General features: G+C 36.7%; 1 protein-coding gene across 4 annotated transcripts in view; it reads left to right on the top strand.

Annotated features, from left to right (window-relative positions):
* LOC132095455 (striated muscle preferentially expressed protein kinase-like) overlaps positions 1-22,050 on the top strand; it is a 58,827-nt gene that overhangs the window by 556 nt on the left and 36,221 nt on the right. For 3 of the 4 annotated variants that reach the window (XR_009422448.1, XR_009422451.1, XR_009422447.1), the window contains exon 2: positions 612-790. Coding sequence is in view for 1 of the 4 variants with exons in the window: in XM_059500458.1 (XP_059356441.1) it covers positions 3,097-3,523 (427 nt within the window). In the remaining 3 variants the exon portion in view is untranslated. Of the gene's footprint in view, positions 1-611; positions 791-2,335; positions 3,524-22,050 lie in introns of those variants that run through there. The other variant, XM_059500458.1, reaches the window with a different exon arrangement.

The raw sequence follows: 22,050 nt of genomic DNA on the forward strand, positions 1-22,050 counted from the left end.
TGAGTGATTCGTTTTTAAAAACCATTTTATAGAGACTGTCTAGATGATGAAGTATTTTAGAGCTGTAAATAACTTAAAATAGTTATATACGCTATAACTCATATTGCGAGTATCATATTTTCAGTACATTTGATATTTATGTGTAAAATGTGTAATTATTTGTTATATAATTTCTATTTTTATTTGTATATTTTCTGTTTTAATTGTAAAGTTTTAGTAGTTTTGTTGTGTGTTATTGTAATTTTTATAATTATTTATGTCTATAAAGTTTTTTTTTTCCAGTTTTAATTATTTTGGAACATCAAGGTCAACTAAATTAAAATGTTGAAATAAAATACAAATAATTTTTTTTTCTATATTATATTTGATTTTGGTTATAGTTTATTTTATTTCAAGCAACAGATTTATTAATAAAGGTTTTATTTTAAGTTAACTATAATAACCATGATGCCTTAAATCCTGATACCGCTGTCCTTATTATAACATCACACATTTTAAGGAACTTTTGAGTTCTTCCACCAAAAATTAAGTTGACTTATATTTGGTCATTGTAAGTTTTGTTTTGGGAATCAATATGTCAAATTGCTTTTTGATTTATTTGCGCTGAATAGGAGAAATGTGATCTCCAGTGGGCAGCTTTCATCCTTGCTGACATCACTGAGGAAACACCCTAATTATGAGGGTATCTTTTCAAGCAGCAGGGGGCGACGTTTTACACGCGCACCAGACGCTCCACTCATCACGGCATCAAGGCGCTCTCCTTCCAGCTTTAAGTGAGACTCGACCACACGTAAGTGTAACTCTTCTATTCATTGTTGTCCATTAACGTCATCATTCTTGTCACCAGTGTCGCCATGCCTGCCATTCATCCACGCCTTTTCCAGTCATTTCAGCCCTAAAACAGTGTCCTGCTGAAACATCTGCTATCTCCCCTATTGTATTAGAATAGTAAAGTGTTGTATCTGCCTCCCTGTTCCCTCCCACTCACTCAGAGACCTGTGCACCATCCACACATTTGCTCTCAATTCAGTAGTCCAGAGCGCGATGCTGTTTCTATGACAACTGGGTCCTGCAGGACAAACTGCAGAGAGGATTTTCCTTTCAAAGGGGGTTCCAAAGAGAAGGCACATGCTTAGCATGAAATTCAGCCCTCTGAAATCTTCTACTTGTTTCTGATCTCATTTTAAAGTAGGGAAAATGAACATCAGTCATCTGCTGAACGTACTAGAGGGCTGGTGTTTTGTGAACACTCTGCTGGTGTTAAACGTATCACAGGTAAAACACTCACAAAGCTGTGAAAATCGTCATATATTGTGCATTTTATACAAATCTGTATAAATAGCCCTGATACATGGATTATATTGAATCATTGGATACAATATTATTTTAAATTATGAAATTGAGGTTTACTGCACACATTTAATTAATTAGTAATAGAATAATATATCATCCATGCTGATTTATGACCTTATGCTGTTGACCTTTTTGAACTAATTGCATAGGCAGCTAACTGCTGCTGAATGAACAAAATCCTATCTATCTATCTATCTATCTATCTATCTATCTATCTATCTATCTATCTATCTATCTATCTATCTATCTATCTATCTATCTATCTATCTATCTATCTATCTATCTATCTATCTAATCTCAATAATCTACAGGTTGCATTTTCGATTAATAGTTTTCTATTTAGGGAGTTTAAAATAAATAATTATACATAATTATTCTACATCTCTAGATGTACAATCCTTGAAGTAGTCAACCACTACAGTTATTGAATATTGTATATTTTCATAATGAAGAACCATAAAACAGCTTGCATGTATACGTATTGTCCAGCAGATGGCAATCTATGTCATATAGCAGCTGTTTTTAGTCTTTTGTTTGGTTCTCATGGTCTTCTTTTGAATTTGCAAGCTATTGTTGCATTGATTGTATTTGGTTCTTTAATCCTGATAACTATTTCCATCGCTGATGAGATATTAAAAACTAAAAACAGATTTTGTCCTGAGGGTTGTTTGAAAAATTATATTAATCCTTACAAGGCTTGAGTGCTGAATCATGTTATTTTCTGAGAGAATTGGAAAAAAATCCCACTGCCAAGATGAAACTGATGGTAGTGATGATGTCGATTCTTATTCAGCAGCTATCTTTGAAACATGAATCAGAGCTTTATTCCGAACCCCTCCCTCGTTAGGCCCCCTTGTCACACTCTCTGAAGCTTGTGATTGGCTGTGAGTGACAGGGGAGAAGATGAGGGGCTGGGCCAAAGTATCTGGGCTGTCCAAAAAATTTGACTTATCAGGGTACAGCTGTTCCTTGATGACTTAGAGGGACTTGTCTATCACCTCCCTGGGGGTCTTGCGAGTGGAGGGAGGGGGCTATCATGAGTGAGACTGCTTAACTTGGAGGGCAAGGGGTCGAAAGTTTGGGCACCGCAGGCACAGAGTTGGAAACCCATTGGAAATCCTGCAGTTGAGTAATCGCCTAAAGGATTCAGCGGTCATTGTTTTCCCTTAGATCCCGAAGAACTGGGGGACCTGAATCTGAGCGTGAAAAGCTGAGGCCAAATCTTCCAAAAGGCAACAGGGGTAGCTGCTAATGCAATATGATCCTCAGGGACTTGCTCTAAAAATACCATCCAGCCAGGAGTACAGGCGCAAGCTACATTCGCCTAATTGGAGAAAGATTAAACATTTTGTTTTCAGCTTCTCTAATAGGACATCTCAAGGATGTGAGAAACCTATTCCAAAACATTTATGATGCAGAAAACCTGTGGGAAATTTCTTTCTTTTTACATTTCTACTTGCCTGAAGGCCTTTCAGAAGGTCTTCTGTTATTGCACGTAGAGTTTTCCACTTTTCTAAGAAGTCATATTATAAGTAAGTATTGCATTTAACTGGTGTTGATAACCTGGAGTGTACTCTTGCATTTGAAGATGTCTGCTTGAATGTTTGGAATATGTTTACCATATCAAAACTTTAAATTATGAAAAGCTATTTTATTTTGTGCATTAGAGATACTTGATGTAATTTGAAGCTTCAGTCAGTTTAGTAACGTGTAGCAGTCCGTAAAGAAGCTCTCCACTGGATCATGAGGAAAGCTGAGGTTCAGATGACCCTGAAGAAGTGTGCCGATGAAGAAGCAGGAAGAATGGCTCCTCCAAGTCCCAGGATACCATCAAAACGGGCAAAAGTTAGTTCCGATCAGGTCGTACCAGACCCTGCTGCTTCTGTCTACCCAACCCCAACTCCTCCAGTGTTCATCCGGAAGATGAGGAACGCTGCGGTAGGTACCGGCTGTGATATCCGCCTGAAAGTGGCTGTGGCTGGAGACCCACAACCTACCCTCTTCTGGTACCATAATGATGACCTGCTCAACATGGATAACCAGGAATACGGAGGCCTGTGGATCAGGGACTGCAAACCTAGTGATGCTGGCCTCTATACCTGCATCGCCACCAACCATCTCGGAGAGGCCAGAAGCAGTGCTGTCCTTGCCGTTTTGGATTTGGGTGAAGGTAACTACGAATGTAGCTATTTTAATGTAACACTAATGTTTCATTTTGAGAACTCGACTACCTACAGCCTTGTAGAAATGTCTAGAACATAAGATCCCCAACAGAAGAACATTTTGCCCGATTATCAAGCTTATGTGGCTAATTATCGAGTTTATGCTTCAGAGAAAAAGGTGGAAGGCAAATGTTCTTGCGCACCAAAACATGACATGTGATAATTTGCTAAAGGAGTAACACATCCCTCTGATATGTCTCATAAAATGGTGGCTAATCAAATTACAGAAAATAAAGTGAAGTAGCCACTCCTCCTTCTTCAGTCACTTTGTTTGGTTGGGTTTCCATTGTGGCAGTTACCTCAAGGACCTGTTTGGTGGCCGAGGGTGGAATGATGGGGGCAGCTGATGGGCTGAGACAATCTGCTCAACCATCCCAAAGTAGAGCTGTGAAATTACCGCCCCCCAAGTCAGGGTGTTTCGTCTTCTCCTCTGAAGGTTTTAAATAAGCATTTCGCCGCCTTACTAACCTGGGAATGAAGAGGAGGTTTCATGTGCTCTTTGCAATTACCTTTCGGCAGAAATGTAGCAGATATTGTTTTCTTTTACAGTCTAAAATATTTCTCCCAGAGAAACGATATGTCTTTACAAGGAATGTGCAAACAATAGTGCTGGGCAGTATCGCTAAAAAAAGTTACTGCTATAGTTTTCAGCCTTGCAACAATATTCATTATTTTGATGTTTAAGTTTTTGCTTTAAAATGGGAAGATTCATATCCAAGGGTTTTTTGGATATAAATAAAACACATCAGAGACAATATTGCAACATTGGTTGACAGTGTTAAGACCCAATCTTGAATTTCCAGTAAATAACTTAACCCTAGAAAATAATAGTAAATTGTTAATCTTAATACTTCAGTTTTGTCAGAAAGGAATATATATGGTTTTAGTTGTTCAGAGTAAATTCATTGGTTTTGGATCAGTGCTGTGATGAGAGGTGATGGCGTCCAGCTTCAGATGTGTTCAGATGGATTGGCTTTGTCTCCTTGTCGTCCTTCACAGTCACCGTGCTGGACTGGCCACATCAGATCACATCATACTGACAGTGTTATGGTTGCCACTAACATTTATCCACTAACATTTATCGCCACAGTGCTCAGCAATGCAGGCACCTTATGACTATCATTGGATTTGGGTTTCTCATTTGGACTCCATCAACAGAAATAGTGTAGGTGCTTTATGTAGCCAGGTCAAACTTTTACCTCTACTGTACTTGCAAGATTCTCTTTAAATGTATAATTGTTGTATGTTGTTTATTGAATTCGATGTTAATGATTGACATCATCTTTTGGGTTTTAGATTTTTTAAGGGTTTGTTGCATCTCACTGGACCCATTTAAAAAATTTTTGTAATGCTTTTGTAAGGACTTTCAACCTAGGATCTCTGGACCTCTGGAGGTCCCTGAGTGTACTCCAGGAGGATCTGTGGAGAATATATTTTGTATAAGGCATACAAAACTTTAATATCTGCTATTAGTACTTTTTTTTTTAATGGCTTGAAATCTGGGCGTGTAAAGGTTGTGAACTTTTCTAAGGCAGTGGTTGTTCTCAATAAGTTGCAATATAATAAAAGATAACCATATTATTGTGCATAGTTATGATAGCAAAATAAATAGCCTATATTGGTTTTTCATTTTCATTTTGGTTTTTAGTGCTTTTTTTTTTGTCAAACCATTTTTATGCTCAGAAATAAATGGGTCCAAAAGTAAAACCAGTTAAGACCCACTGATCTAGAGTATGTGTCTATGACGTCTGTAGTCATGATGCATGTGTCAATCCTCTGGACAACTTGTGGCGTTTACACCTGTCTTGTCACTCAGCTAAATGCCAGATGTCTTTCTCTTTTGCTTTTCTTTCACAATGTCTTTTTTTTCCTTCTTTTTTTTTGCCTCTTCCTACCCATTGTTATCCTCCCTTTTCTTTCTTTTTGATCTTTCTGGAGTCTGTATTGCTTTGTTTTACTTCTTTGTCATTCTGACCATTCTCAATCTATAAATTGCTACTTTTTCTCTCTGTTCTTATTTCTGCATTTCTTACGCTTTCCCCCACCACTTCTCTGTCTTTCAATGTCTCTCCTTTTTTTTTGGCCTGAAGGACCATCTCTACCCCTGTGGTTATTTCTGACAGTGGAATGTGCCAGGCTTCAGATTTTTGTGATGTTAATAGGCCACTCATTCTCTGGTTACACAGGAAGACATCACAGCTATATATAGGCCTTCAGCTCAGGAGTTTTGCCTAGACCTTATTCAATTAGAGTCAGTCTGAATGAGAGGGAGAGTATGTTTTTGCCTGGTTTACAATTGTAAAATACTGTCATTACATGAATGGTAAAAATAGCCTGCTTTGAAATAGTCAGTGCTGTCTGAGAATCATTACTGATTTAGATTGTGATGCAAGACACCAGGCTGACTTTGGCTGGTGACCATCATGTTTAAACTTAGCAAACAAGTATTTCACAGTGGGTTGCACTAATAAGGACTAAGATTTATGGTACATTTACTTGTTTGTACTTCAACCATCATTAAACCTATAGTGTAGCTTTAAACATATTCATTCATTAATATAACCTCTGAATTTCAGTTAGAGATTTAGTTGTATGTTTTTGATCTCGATAACTGATGCAACAGTAAATCTAAGTTTAAAAATCCCTTTACTACATACTAGTACTTCTTGCAAAGGCTTTTTCTAATGTCACTAAAAAAGGAAGTAACAAGTAACCTTACTGCCATTTATGGTGAATCAATCATGGCAGACAATCAAATTTAATCACAGGTTGAAGGTTAAATGACTGATTTGTTAAGCCATGTTCAAATTTAAGTAGAACAGCACAGCTTGAATTAAAATAAAACCTGTATAAACAAACCCCATTGCGGTATAAATCTTTATTGGTGCCTTTAAATAGCCTTTAAATCTGTAAACATGCAACAGCAATGTATATTTCTGGTCTGCTTCAGCTGACACTCAAATTGAGAGTACTTATATTCATCCTCAGTGAATAGTTATCTCGCAAAGTGCCTGCTGTCTCTGTCTCTTCAGGGAACATTTCACCTGTAATTGCTCTGTGCATTATGGAGTTGGGTGGACGTTTGAAACTGCTGGGGTGGAAAAACCAGTATGTACATGGTGTACAGAGAGAAAAGTACATCTAGATGTAGAGAGAAACATCAAAATGTACAGCTTTATCATCTTGTTGAAGAGAGTTGCTTATTTATTCTTTACTGTTGGTTTTTATTTGAAATGTATGGCTTTCTTTCAAGTGCTTCTCAAGGTCATTAGCTAACAAATTACAGTTAAAATTATTATATGTTAATGAATTTATATGACATGGATTGCTCTTTTTGCTGTTAAAATAGTGGCTTTCTCAATGCAAAGCAAAGAAAGTCTCAAAACGTTTGCGTTTGCATTTGGGGGAAGCAGTAAGGTGTGGGATTTGGCTTTAGCCCACACACTTAGCAATAATTGCATTGAAAGGAGAGCATTCTGTTGGCTTTGCACAACTTTCCATTGGTCCCAGAGGTCAAAAAGTCCACACAAATGCTCAGTGGAGTGTGTAATGAAAGGTCTCAAACATCATTTATATTTGAATCCAAATGGAAATTATAATCCCCACTAAATTGCATGGATTTCAAAGGATTTTTCTTGTTTTGCTAATGGACCCTCGCAGAGTGACAAAGTTATTAATTTGTCATCAGCACATATGACTCATGGAAAATTATTAGAGCGGTTGAATATTGTTTTGTTCTTTTATGGTAGGTGAAAGGCAATTTCACAATTTGCAAAGACGATGATAGAGGGGAAGTAATAACGGTCCTCAGTAGTTGATTTTATATAAAAGGGCATCTATGCACAATCACACTCAAAATCATGCATGCGCACACACAAGCTAAGGTACATTTTGTCGCCCTCTCTAACAAAGCACACAGCTGTGCCTCCCTCAGTCATTCATTTTCTGCCTATTACCAGCTTTTCTTTGTCCAGCTGAGAGGTTGTGTTGTTGCATTGCTTGTAGGTGGATATGAATCAATACTGGATGCAAAAAGACTAATTCAGTGCATTGGAATAGACTTGAGTTAATATGCATTTATTCTGTTTTGTGTAGTGATTTTGACGAGTTGAAGCATCCCTCAGGCTCCACTGAAAAATTATTGCTTTTCCAATCTGCTATTGGCGACATTCTGCATCACTAGAAAGCCCATTTCCTCTGCACTTTGAGACAGTTATCCTTTTTTTTTTTTAACTGCGTTTGCATCAACACTTAACGATGATCCACTGATTTTAATTTTCTTAAAAGCATCTTGTTTACTTTGTGCTTAGGTTTTCATTGACCTTCAGAGAGTGGGTGGTTTTAGCAAACCTCTGGTGTTGCACTTTTATGTGTCACCGCTAAAGCATTTTGTTACTCTAATCTTGACATAAAGTTGTATACAGTTTAAATTCTGCCATTATTTTATCTTTTTATTATTTTTAAACACCATCAGGACACTGTGAGCTATTGCTGTATATGTATAAAAAAAAATCTTAATTTTGTTCCATTAAGAAAAAGAATAAAAGATGAGGATGGGTGAATAACAACTATTTTCACTTTTGAGTGGAACTATCTATAATTTATATTATTATTATAATGATTCCAAAATTAAATTCTTTTTTTATATCTATTTTAACAATAGCTCTATAAAATTTAGATTCATTAATACATAAAATATAATTTACAACTTGGAAGAACTTTATATTAATTATAATAAATTAAAGTAAAAAGGATTATTTTCATCAATAGCTTTGGAAAATGTAATTATATTGTATTAAATTGTAGTATTATGTTTATTTTATTTTATAATATTATTTTTACTCTTTGCTGAACTATATTAAAGGTATTTAAATAATTCATAAAATTAAATTAATATTAAAATATAATTACATTTTATAAAGCTATTAATCAAAAATGTAATTTAGCTAATTATTATATTATATTATATTGTATTGTATTGTATTGTATTATATTGTTTGCTAAATCCAGTTTTGCCATTCTGTGTATTTGTTCCAACAACAGCTTCATAAAATATGCCATAATTTAGTGGACATATAATTGTTTTGTTGTGGCACTTATATATAAGTGGCTGGAGTTTCATTGACCTTTCTTGCCCTGAAACCTCAAAATGATGCCACTGTATCTCTGAGCTTTTGTCCTTGATCTAATTAAAGCCATAATGATGGTCTATGTAATCTCATTCCATCCTGGTTTATGGCAGAGAGGTGGCATGACCTCAGAGCTTTGTTAATGATGTGATAAAACAAAACATGCTCATGTAGTTATGTGTATTGATTTTAAAATAAATTTGAGTTCTTACATGGCAAAATCACCTCACCTAATCTTTTGGTACAGCTTTGAGGCAGTAGTTTTGCTAGGGTGTTAAGGATATAAGATGGCTCCAGAATAAAAACATCTGACTCACCAGAGTTTTAAAAGAGCATGAAAGGGCTTCAGGGTTCCAGAGAGCGAAATAAGCACCCCACATTCGCTCAAGACCTCTTCATCTTGCTTGCATTTTTAAGACCTGCGGTATTTCAGTCTACACCTTTTCACACTGGCATCTTTTCCAAGGTTTATGATGTAAGCAAAATTTGAGGATCATGAAGGGTGACCACACGTTTGGTTTGGTTTGGATTGAGTCGTCTGTGTTTCTTTCTCCCTCTCTGAAACAAATTGAAATATATAATACATTTCCATCCTGTGCTCTTGTTCTGAGTTGAATGATGAATATTGATGCAATGGTGGTGTGCTGAACATGGCTTGAGGTTAGACGATTCACTGATGCAAGAAATAATTTTAAAGGCACTGTAAGTAAAATTTTTCTGGAATTGAATGGAGAAAATATGGCACCAGAATGTAACTGCAATAGAGATATCACACCTGTCTCTATGACAGCACTTGGCTCTGTAAATTGCAAAAAAAATAAAAATAAAAAATGTTTTAATTGTGCTGGTAAGGTTTTTGCTATATTTTTGCAGTATAATTTTTTTATAGATGTCTATTGCAAACTTCACAAATACAAATCTTTGTGATGAAACAATACACTAGATGATCGGAGTAGATTGCAGACCAGCATATGCATCCTTAGAAACACGTCACTGCTAAATAAGGCTTCACCTGTCACTCAGAGATCTCTATATAGGAACATGAAATTCCTGAATAGGTCCAGGCTGTTTTCTTTAGACTGAAGTGCAACCATCAAGCCTCTTTTGCAATATGAACTGTATGTTATGTAGGAGAGGCTGTTTGATTGCCTGACTGACCCACTCATTTTTCTATGATTGCCTGTAGCCTTATGATACTGCTATTTTTTTCTCAAAACAATTTTTTTTTACCAGTAGTTAGCATTTTACCTTTAGTGTTCCACTTCAGATTTATAGATATTAACTAAAGCATTAAGCAACAAGGGACCATGCATTATGTGATTTTTGGTAACGTTTCAGTATAGGGACCAATTCTCACTATTCACTTTTTGCTTATTGGCATGCCTATTATTAACATACTGGCTGTTTATTACTTATAAAGCACATATTCTGCATGACAATAATCCTATCCAGTACCTAAACTTAACAACTACCTTTCTAACTATTAATAAACAGCAAATTAAGAGTTTATAGAAGCAAAAGTTGTAGTTAATGGTTTATTAATGGCAACAAATTTCAGAGTTTCAATGCTTTTAATTTTAAGTGGTACAAACAGCAAAATTACAGAGCCCCGCACGTGACATGCAAGAAAAAAATAAATAAATTGTGCGCACGATTTACTAATTCGTTCCCTCGATTTGCTTTTGCGTTCTCTCGATTTACTATTGCGTTCGCACGATTTAGCAAATCGAGGGAACGATAGTAAATCGTGCGCACAATTTCAATTCAATTCAAGTTTATTTGAATAGCGCTTTTTACAATACAAATCACGACAAAGCAACTTTACAGAAAATTACGGTTCTACAATATTTAGTAGTAGCTTATAAGCGGTGACTGTCAGTTTGTGCACGTATGACAGGATTTTTCAGAAAAATGTATACAAGACGTAGTCAGCCAGACGATGAACATTATTAACAGCATGATGCATGATTATATGATGCAGTCACACTTGTAGCAATATTTGTTAGTTCTGTTTGTTGATTCGGGGTTAGCATCATCTGGGGTCCTCTGAGGTTCAGCATCATCTCGTCTCAGGTGTTCTGGATCCAGACGAGCTTGTGTAAATCCCGTGGCAAAACATAGAAACAAATAGAGACATCATTAGCATAGCTGCTGTTCCAACAAAGTAAAATTAATTAGCTTAACCCAAGCTAAAGAATAATAATGTGCATTTGATCATAAGACTGCGCATTTGATAAATTTTTAAATCGAGTGAACCCAGTAGTAAATCGAGGGAACGCTATAGTAACCGTGTGCACGTTTTAGTACATTGAGGGAATGAATTTGTAAATCGTGCACACGATTTAGCCTTATATTTTTTCCTGCGTGTCATGTGCAGGGCTCCGTACAAAATGTATGTTTCCACTTTATTTTCGATGTGAGGGTGGACGTGGCGATTTGTAACTTGAATATGTGAGATTTCTGGTGCTATTTGTTTAGTATTTTAGCTGCAAAATAAGATGGATAAGACATCAAGAAGTTCATTGGCCTGTTGGCTGCTTATGATTTTCAAACAACATAGCAACTTGTGTAGATGTATTAGTGTAGTATAGAATATGTGATCACAGGAGTGCATTTATCTGCCTCTTAAATCCAGACAACTCGTCCTGTAAGAATTAAGAGTTGGAACTTTGTGTTTTTTTGAAGAGCATTTTAGACTGGAAAGATTGTTGGTTTTCCGTTCCATTTGTATTCCCACTAGTCAGATTCCACACATGGCACTCCCTCTGTTTCCAATTAAACGCTCCTAATTAGCATAGCTTTAAAACTGAAATGGATTCACACAGAGTACTTTCCCATGATGCTACACTCATGAGACTGGGGCAAACGCAACATTTGCCCCAGACCCACTGATTAACTGAGGAGCCATGAAGCTTACGCTAATTGAATAAACATATTTGAGCTGAATATATTCTGGTCCATTGAGTAGTTTAGTATGGGTTTTTTAAAATCCCTTTCACACATAGTGGTATGTATGTATGTATGTATGTAATGTTATCAGATTGCTCCAACTTTAAATTCTGGTTGGATGACCTGCATTTGCAACTAAGTGTTGAGCTTTTGTGAATTTTGTGAATTTTTCATGATTGTTCAGCAGTTTGAGTTATAAAGTAGTTGTAAATTGCTTTATGAATTAAGGAAACTAATAATAATTCGAGTAAACACATCCCTGTGACACATTTTATATTAACACTGTTAATTTTGTGCCTGTAAATACATAAAGATGGCAAAACTGAGATTCTGTTTTGCTGTAATGTATTTTGCTACAGAAGGACTTTTTTTTTTATACCACGTTTTTTAAAGGCAGATCTGGGGATTCTCATTTGAAAGCTACGGTCTTATTCACTGTATCTATTTCTGCTGTGGCTGTGAACTACATGTTGATTGAATAGATAGTGAGACACAAGGTCCATCCACCTCATCTTTTATTCATGGCAACTTTAGCCTGCAGCAAAGATTGATGAAGCTTGAGGATGTGCACTGTTTAAGGCATGTATGAATGTTGGGGAAATGCCATGATGTAAACATATCAGACAGGTATCAGTCTATTTCCAATATCTGGTATGATGCATCAATTTGTCATCACTGCGGTAGCTTCAGTCCTACAGACTGGTTGCCATTATCTCGGTTTGATCATGCCTGTGTTGTAATGGCCACAGAAAGACAGGGACTTCCCCTATCGAGCTGCAGTTGTTGCTGTCCTTCAGCGTGTGGATAAACACCCATGCTGTGTGTGTGTGTAGATGTGGGTACGTATGAGTGAGACTGACACGGAGCAAGTCTCACGTGTAGACTGCCAGTGAAGTCATGTGCTTGAGATAATTCCTAATTTAAGCCAGTTATGATCAAAGGCTGCAAACACCCACCTCACCGCTAGTCATAATAACCCTGCCAGTCTAAGATAGACCACACAATACCACTCTGCTCCAGAGGTGACTCAATACTTGAGGGATCAGACTCTTCTGTTTTTGACACAGGGGAGACTGGGGACAGTTCTTTAATATTTTCTTTCATTTATATATATTTATCCTATATTTTCCTTCATAACTCACAGACTGCTGTGGGTCTACATGTCATCTTTTGGTGTAAAAAACATATATATGTGCCAACAGTAAAAATACAGTAATCAAAATATTGATTTTTAATAGAAGACAAATATTTTTTATTAACTTTTTCAAATAAGAGGCGAAATCTGTAAAACACTGAAATAAACATATATATATATATACACAAATATATATATATATATATATACAAATTTGTTTCTTAATATTGTGCTTTGTGTTCCATCTCTATTGTCTTGTTACCTGGCATAATTCTAGGTTTATTCTTAAAATGTGCCAAAGAGTTTAATATATATATATATATATATATATATATATATATATATATTCTCTGAAGTCTTTAGTTTTTGCCTCTAAGATCACATTATTTTATTTTATTATTATATAAATATAAAATTGAATTTATTATATAATTATTATATAAATATAAAATTGAACAAAGTTACAAATAAAATATGGTCTAATTCGTTTTCAGGTACAGAAATGTAATGCATAGTGTTCATGGTATAGAAAGTATAGATTATTCTTTGTTGAAATTAACATTGAAACAGACAGACATCAGCAGGTTTTTATAGGCTGCTGTCCCTTTAAGACTGATTGCATGGATCCAATATAACAATACACATGGGATTTCTTGCGCCACTGTTTACATTCACTTCAGACAACCGAATGTGTTCATGAGAGTACTTACTGAGACAGGTATTTTGAAATAATTTTGTATGCATGTGCCCATTCAAGTGCAAGGAGATGCAAAAGAGGAATCAATTATGTGATTGCTCGCTGTATGTATGGGTGCCAAATTTTTATTTTTCTCTTCTTGAGCTTGAATAGTAGCCTGACATGAAGACACAATAGTCCTGGGCTAGCGATTTTTGAGTTGTGATTGAAGAAATTTGCACATTACAATTGTCCCAGTCTTTTTATATGATATTGTAGTGGAAAGCACTTTCCAGGGCCCAGTTTATGGTGGGGCCCCTCTCTGACCACAATAGTGGACAAATGTTTGCTACATTTTAATTGGATCTTGGTGGACTAACATAAGCAAACTGTCCAATGCCATCAGATAAAGATGCCATGACAACAGCCAGACACCTCTTAGAGGGCAAGAAAAAGACTTTTGGTATAATGCAGTTTCTGCCCTTCACCCACCAACTGACTGATTCTTCAGATTTGGTCCTGTGATCGCCATAAAAATTCCTTAGGACCTCTGGACGCAGCGGCAGTGGGTGAAACAAGTTCAATCAAATCTATTAAGGACTGTTTTCAAACTTAAACTGATCCAAACACACATCCCATTCTTATTCAGAGAAATAATTATTCTCAGTGACAGCGATGTGTATTGCAACATCTTACACAAACTCAGCTGTTAATGGACTAATTAATGCATACATGACAGTTAAATCTTTTTCCATTATGTTTGGCCTTAAAGGGGTTATATGATGCGATTAAAATTTTTCCTTTCTCTTTGGAGTGTTACAAGCTCTTGGTACATAAAGAAGATCTGTAAAGTTGCAAAAACCAAAGTCTCAAATCCAAAGAGATATTCTTTATAAAAGTTAAGAGTCAACCATGCCCTCCTAAAATGTCTCATTTTAACCCGCCCCCACATCTCTACGTCACTTTGTGGTACGCAAAGAAAGAAGGCATGACTTTTATTCTGGCTTTTTCGGCCGCCACCATGTTGTGGAAATGCTGTGTTTTGTTCTAAGAGGGAAGCTGCTTTGGTTGGCCTTCCAAAAGAGGACACAACTAGAAATCAGTGGTTAAGTTACAAGACTGTTCCGGAACAGTTCAACCAAAATATTCAGATGTGTGCAGTAGGGCTGCAACGATTCATCGACGTTGTCGACAAAAATCGATAATACAAATAGTCGACAATGAATTTCATTGTCGAAGTTGTCGCCAGACATGTTTTTTCCGACCGAGTGAGGCATCTCTCTTCATTACAATCTCTGCCGAGAGTCGCACATGCGCATTAGCTTCTCTGCTGAGCGATAACATACAGAAATGGCAGCGTCCAACGCAGCAGCTGCGCGTACCAAAACATCTAAAGTTTGGGAGCATTTTAGCCTGGATACGGCGAATAAAAAGATTACCTGCATGGTTTGCAAAGCAGTCCTTGCGTATCACGGCAGCACCTCGGGGATGCATGAACATTTAAAGAGAAAGCACGTCGGACAGTTAAATGTAAACCGGAGTTTGACTCGCCTCGGTCAGATTTAAATAACATGGAAGCCAATACGTTTTGTTTTGGATGTACATTGTACATTTGTGAGCCTGGATCACAAAACCAGTCTTATGTGTAATTTTTTTTAAATTGAGATTTATACATCATCTGAAAGCTGAATACATAATCTTTCCATTGATATATTGTTTGTTATGATAGGATAATATCTGCTCCCAGAAGAGCGCAAGTCTCACACGAGACCATGTGGATATGCTGACTTTCCTTAATATGAATAAACTGAACGACATAGCCTGAGCCTCATGTTGATTTTAAACTTGGTCTGTCCACCATGACAGGTTTGTGTCCAGGTAGTATCACACAGTCCATGTTTAAAACTTAAATTCAGACGACTCTGAAAGCTTATTTTAAAACCGTTAGATTTCATAATGTTGAGACGAGTTGTAAATTTCTTTTGCAACAGATTGACCACTGAATGTATCTCACAAAATTCACTTAATATTTTTGTTTACTGTTTTATTGCTGCTAATGTGCCTGCCCCTGGTTTACAGGAAGAAAATGTTTACTTGATTTTAATTTATTTTTTCTTATAAAACAAATGTGCCTGTCCTTTATAAAAATGATAGAGTTTCTTTATTTATGCATTTACGTCTATACTGACCGAACGCTGTGCCTGATTGGTTTTAGACAGGGCATTTTTATTTACTTTTAGTATGAATCGGCCTATCAGCAGCAAAGTTCAATAAAATATGCATTTTTCATTGAAGTACCCCCTTCTTTCTTGTGTTTACTATCATTTTCCGCAGAATTAAAGCAATCTCCTGCTAAATTTTAGAAAAAATTTATAATTATTCAACTAATCGTTTCAATAGTCGGTGACTAGTCGACTATTAAAATAGTCGTTAGTTGCAGCCCTAGTGTGCAGCAAATTTTACGGTGGACGAGGGCTGTTTCCTGGGAGAGTAGCCTACAATGCCGGTGTCTGTTTCTATAAAGTGGGGCAGTTCCAAAGTTTGCAAGGACAGTCTGGTGCTTCTGACTCACAGACTGTAAGTACGTTTTCATATGTAAAGGATTTGCCACTGACGATACAAACGCGAGTTTTGAGCAGTGTAGAGTAACGATTGTTGTTTGTCATTTCTCTGAATATAAATTTAAACATGATTTTGTTTACGCGGCACGATACGCAACGCATAAAAAGACAGTATAAGTCATTAGAATCAGTAATTATGTCCTCACTGGATGCAACAAATGCCTCGTTTGTAATGGGTTGTATTGATTTTGTCTCGTCACTCTGGCTTGCATTTTTCTCCTCATTGGAAAGAGATAAAGGTACCTTCCCAAAAGACACTCCTTGTTCTGAGTTTCCGGCCTGCGTGGTAGGAAATAGAAACAGATGCAGCATGTCCGAGTCTTCATCCTAGCGAGACAAAGCGGATTCTGAGTCTCTAGCCCAGAGAGGTAGAAGACACACAGACATTTGCAACAAGATTAAGCTCCGGAGAGCAACTTGCTTTGCGTGATCCAGGCAAGAACCTTCTGCACCTACTGCAGGGCCACATCTGCGTGTTCTAGAGTTTATGACCTTTTGGTGCTCCAGGAGATCAGCATCCTACAATGCTTCATGTTCAGGGCTGTTCAAACCGATTCCTGCTCCTTTCCCCACTGAACTGTTACCAGCACAACCAGTGGAAGAAGTCACTGCCACCAGACTGATCACTCAATCGCAGAGAACGTAAATATCACTTGTCCAAACCTCTTACAGAGACCTTGGCATTGTTGTCTATTATCAGTATATGATTTTTTTCTAATTTACATTAGATGTTATATAGCTGATAATCTTTCAAGTAATTGTTTGATATAAATAAGGTTATATTTAAATAAATGAATAAATAAATAAATAAATAAATAATATATATATATAATTTATTTATTTATTTATTTATATATATATATATATAAGGTTCTTGACCTTATTTGTTTCAGAGTAGCAACATTTTATCTTTCCAGATAATGTAGCTCTGATTTAGCAACACCCAACATAATCACTTGCATTTTATGCTTCTTATGCACTATATTCCTTTTTTCGTTTATGGTATTCATTTAGCAGTTGTTGATTACTCTTGTTTATCTTTTGTCAATAAAGTCTATTTTATGACACTTGTGTCTTCCTTGTGTTGATGATATAGAAAGAGGTTCTACAAGTTAGAGATCCCACCAATCTTTCTTATGTGATGTACTCATAACCACACCTTAAGTGTGACACGTGATCCAAATATCACAATATTATTGGTGACGTGAATACCCAACTACACTATTTCACCTCCTTAGCTTGGCGGAAGCAAATTCACTGGAGTATTTTCACATCACTTTCGACATCGTTATGAACCTACAATGTCCGTTGGCTGTTTGCTGGCATCTGACCAGTGATCTTTTTGTTTCTGTTGTGATTGTGTAGCATTTGCCTCCAGATAAACACCGTTGAGAATTTCTGTTGTACTTCTCTATTTGTTAAAGCACTCTGTAAAGCTAACAGGACTCCTAAAGGAGCAAAAAGCTATTATCAGCAGCCACAGACACTTCCCATAATGCTCTTAAGAGCCTGACTCGGCGTGTTGAGTGCATCTGCAGTGTGACTGCATTGTTGTTCAATGGCTTTTTGTTGCTGGCTTAGTGCGTCATACTCTGCAGGGTGTTTTGTATTTACCTCATTCCAAATCGGCTAGCATTTGTAAAAGCTTTACTCTGATTAGAAAAAAAGGTTACAAAACTTCTGTGACAACTGGCGCTTCATGTTTTTTTTTTTTTTGCTTGTAGTTCAACAAAACCCAATCATTCCAGGTAAATTGAATGGCAGGTAAAAAACAGTTGCTAGTTTTGGCACAAGTGTTAGACAAATGATTTAGTTTGTAGGCTTTTTTAACCTAACCTTCTTAATGCTGATTATATCTCAAGACGATAGGGCCTATATTAACACAATCACATACACACACAAAACTGATTTCTCTTAAATACCTCTACCTTTCTCCAATCTCATACTGACCTACTTGCGGTTAATAACAGGACAAATATAATCTTATTGTTTTTGTGGAGAAAATCTAAACACTTCAGAACGTGCCAATCAGTTCCCAGGTGTTATATGGAAGTATTCGCCAGCTAGTCAGTCAGCTAGATTGATGTTTTAAGTAATTAACCAACACTGTTATATTCCACAGTCTTTAAGAACTGATATCTCCATTTACATTTAGAAGGCACTTTTGTCCAAAGCAACTTTCAAATGAGAAAAAAATACAACAATATTAGCAGTGTTAAAATTCAAATTGTTAGCACTGATTTTGCCATCATTTATACTGTATCCTATCAATAAGTGGCAGAAAGGTCAGGTACATTGGACCATTTCTGGTTAGAGCTAATGTGACTTGAGCTAAAACAAATGTCTCCTTTAATGGACAGAAAGAGAGTAATGTCTCTGTGCTCAGGCAGACAGAGATGAAACGCGGTCTAAAATTTGTCTGTGTAATTTTATTAGCCCTTTTCCAGTATGTGACTGTACGTCAGAGACAGGACTGCTCTTAATGGATGATCGATGACCAGGATAGATCTGCTAGTGCAAAGGAGCTTTAAATGAATATTCCAGGTTCAATAACCACAGAAAAATATTTCCCCCAGGCTAAAAAAGAAAAAGAAAAAAGCCTAAATTTAGTTTGCAGTAAGGCATTTACAAAATTACAAAGTACAGAGATACTAGGCAGTAGACATCAAAATTTCTGAAGTATACATGTCTAGTATGATAAAATGTCATGTAAAACATGACTTCAGTGTCATGCGTGTGCATTGTTTATGTGCAGGAACTAGATGATGAATAGCCTGCAATTTTTCTATACTGTTATTTGATCAAGAAATACAGTATATAAAGTGAAATATTTTTGCCATTTTAAAATAACCGTTTTCCTTTTTAATGCATTTTAAAAATATAGTTTACTCCAGTGATGATAAAGCTGAATGCTAGAAGAACAGTATGATTAATATCTTAGAGGTGCTGGAGAGAAAAATATGATTTGCACAGGTATAACTCCAACTGCAGAGAAAGAGAGCTTGAATTTGTGGGGGTAAGAAAAACGGAAAATATGAGGAAGAAGAGACATGAGCAGCCAAGGAGCGAGTGAAGTGGGCTTTGAGTCAGACAGGAGAGAGAGGAGAGGAAGGCAGAAAATGGAGGCTAAGTGTTTTCGAGGGCGTCAGCTGGAGGTGTCAGTCTCACATCATGGCTGCTTGACAAGTGCTTTTACAGTGAATAGTGAAGATCGAAATCATGCTGGAAAACACTGATGATAGTTTCTTGTACAAATGTACATAAATGTATATTAATAAATCAGTAATTGGGATCATTGTAATAATGGCATTCTATAATTGTCTGTCTTAAACATGATGACCAGCACAAAGCATGTTACTTTGTGGACAATGAACAATGCACTATAATTGTGTTTCGACACAAAGCTTTTAAAGTCAACAAAATATATCGAGAATTTTTTCTAGTTGCACTAGTTATTTACACACTGTTGATTTCTTTTTGACTTCTTGGATGCCCGTGCTGTTTTCTTCTATGGCTCAAGTACATAGGAATATCACATATCAGTCTGTACTTACTGTCCAGGGTCCAAAATTAACCCACTCTGAGCACCAAATGTGAGTAAAATTTAGATATGGACAGTAAATAGATCAGAGGTATTTGCCGGTTGGCTGGCTAACTTTATTAGAATTTGCAGAATTTGATGGTTTAAGATGTTCTTAAATTGTGAGAACATCTGTCCCTAGCTGATATAAGTGACATAATAAAATCATGTGCTGATGAAAACATCTGGCGCAACGGTTGGGTCTTCTAACAACTTCGCCTCAGTGGATATTTAATCATCTAGGATGCAGGTTATTTTTCTTTCCTCCTGAACCCCATGTGGTGACACAAGAATATTACTTGCACTAAATCACCAAAATTGAAATAGGAGGAACAAAATCATGGTCTGTTGGAACAGGTGCGGAAGAAAACAGCTACAGTCTGTTGGCATATTAACATGTATTATTTGTTTATAAAAAGTTTGAAGATTAGTTTCATGGCCAGTATTTTTTCAGTTAACCACCATTGGCAGCTGTATCAAATAGTTCATTTTCCGTGCTGGTTGAGGCTACTTTAAAGCAACTGCCCAAGCATCATCAAAGATGACTATGGACTGGGGTAGCTTGTTGTGAAGGAATACCATCCACAATCATCCCACCATTTCCTCTGCACTCAGCCCATTAACCTCCCAGCTTCAGTTACTGTAAGGGATGATTAAGCCAGATTTGCTTCAATCATTTTTTTGCAGTGTCTGCAAGGGACCAGCAGGCTGAGGGTGAACCATCTGCTCTGGTTTGCTGCCATTCTGCAGTGGAGAACAGGATTTTTGTCTTCATAGTGCTTTATAACGTTATCTGTTTTTTAGTGTCAGTGTTTGTCAGTGTAAGCATCGACGCCATCATGTGATGTTTAACTCTCGGACCAAATCTCACATTATTTACAAAATGGTAGAACTGCATTATCACACTGATAACATGCAGTTCAGACTTTGAAATGTGAGTGGTGTAAAGGAAACAGGTCAATTTAGCTCAAAGGGAATCATTTAAGATTTTAAAGGGAATTTGAACAGAATCACTGTTTCACGGCTGATCACTGAGACGCTCTGCGATGCACTGAACAAGCCGTTTAACATCAAATCTGCGCTGGATATTAATATCCAAACTATAGTGAAAACTATCAATTAGCACAGTAACGAGATCGGCAGTTTAAGACATTAACTTGTAAGCACAAAACACAAGATACTTCTCTTTTCAATATGAATAAGGCTTTATTAGATAAATCTAAGACATATAAACTAAGCTAACACATAAACGCACGAACTCACACATTCAAACAAGTTGCAGGAAGATCGAAAGTTAGGGAAGGATGAGTTTAAGAGAATGGAAATATGGAATCCCAAGTTTACAGCAAACTTTGTTGTCGCTGATTGGCTGGAAGTTCAGTAGTCGTTGAAGTGACGTCTGAGAAGGCCCGTGGTGTGTTGGGCGTTGGCTGAAGATGCAGAGAGTTGTGTGTAGCTGGCTGAAGTTGAACTCGACGTTACAAAACTTAACTCAGAACACGAAACTCTCAAACGGAAAAGAAAAAAAGTAAAGTTTGACGAGACTATAGGTGGTGTTTCTCCTCATCGTGGCTAAGTAGCAGCAGGCGTGCAGGCTGAAGCACGCTGGAACCGCGCTCAAAGAACAGTGATGACAAACAGCATGGCTAAAAGCTAAAGCTAAGAAGCAAAGCTAAAAGCTGGCATGACTGATAGCCAAAGCAAGGCTAGAACTAAAAGCAGGCATGGCTAGTAGCAGAAGCATAGCTACAGACTAAAAAGCATAGCTAGATACTAAAAGCTTACAACTAAAAGCAGATATTTTATGGTGTCCTGTGTATTTAAACTGGACTGTTGGCCCCACCTCAAATGTTGTCTTGACCAATCAGATATTGTCTTGGCTCGGGGGCATCATAAATCATATGTTTATCTTACCAAGCATGTGGTCCGAATTTTCCCGCTCTTGTAGGGTATAATTTTGGACATGATTCTTATAACACAAATATGATACATTTGATAAATTTTTGATTGTCTGGACTAATTAAAGCAAGCAGTTTCCATCACAAACATACCAAACATGATTATGAATCCTTAAGTTATCCCATAGTTATTAAAATACATACACAATAAATGATTATAACATGATAGTCAAAGGTGTGGGTTACATATAAATGAATATGGAGTTAAGCGATGGACTGATTCATTTATAAGTCTTTTTGAGTTCATTCTGGTCCATATATATGTACAAAAGACAGTTTATTTGCCATTCTCTTAACACAAAGACTTCTGTGGAGACCAGAGGTTCCCTTCCCCTTAGGAATTTCAGTCTGGTTCTGTTAGGTGGGGGAAAGTCAATGGAAGTCTTTAACTCTCATGGGTTTACATGTGATGTCCAGCGTTGCATTT

This window comes from Carassius carassius, chromosome 19 (assembly GCF_963082965.1).
Source record: "Carassius carassius chromosome 19, fCarCar2.1, whole genome shotgun sequence".
Lineage (NCBI taxonomy): Eukaryota > Metazoa > Chordata > Actinopteri > Cypriniformes > Cyprinidae > Carassius > Carassius carassius.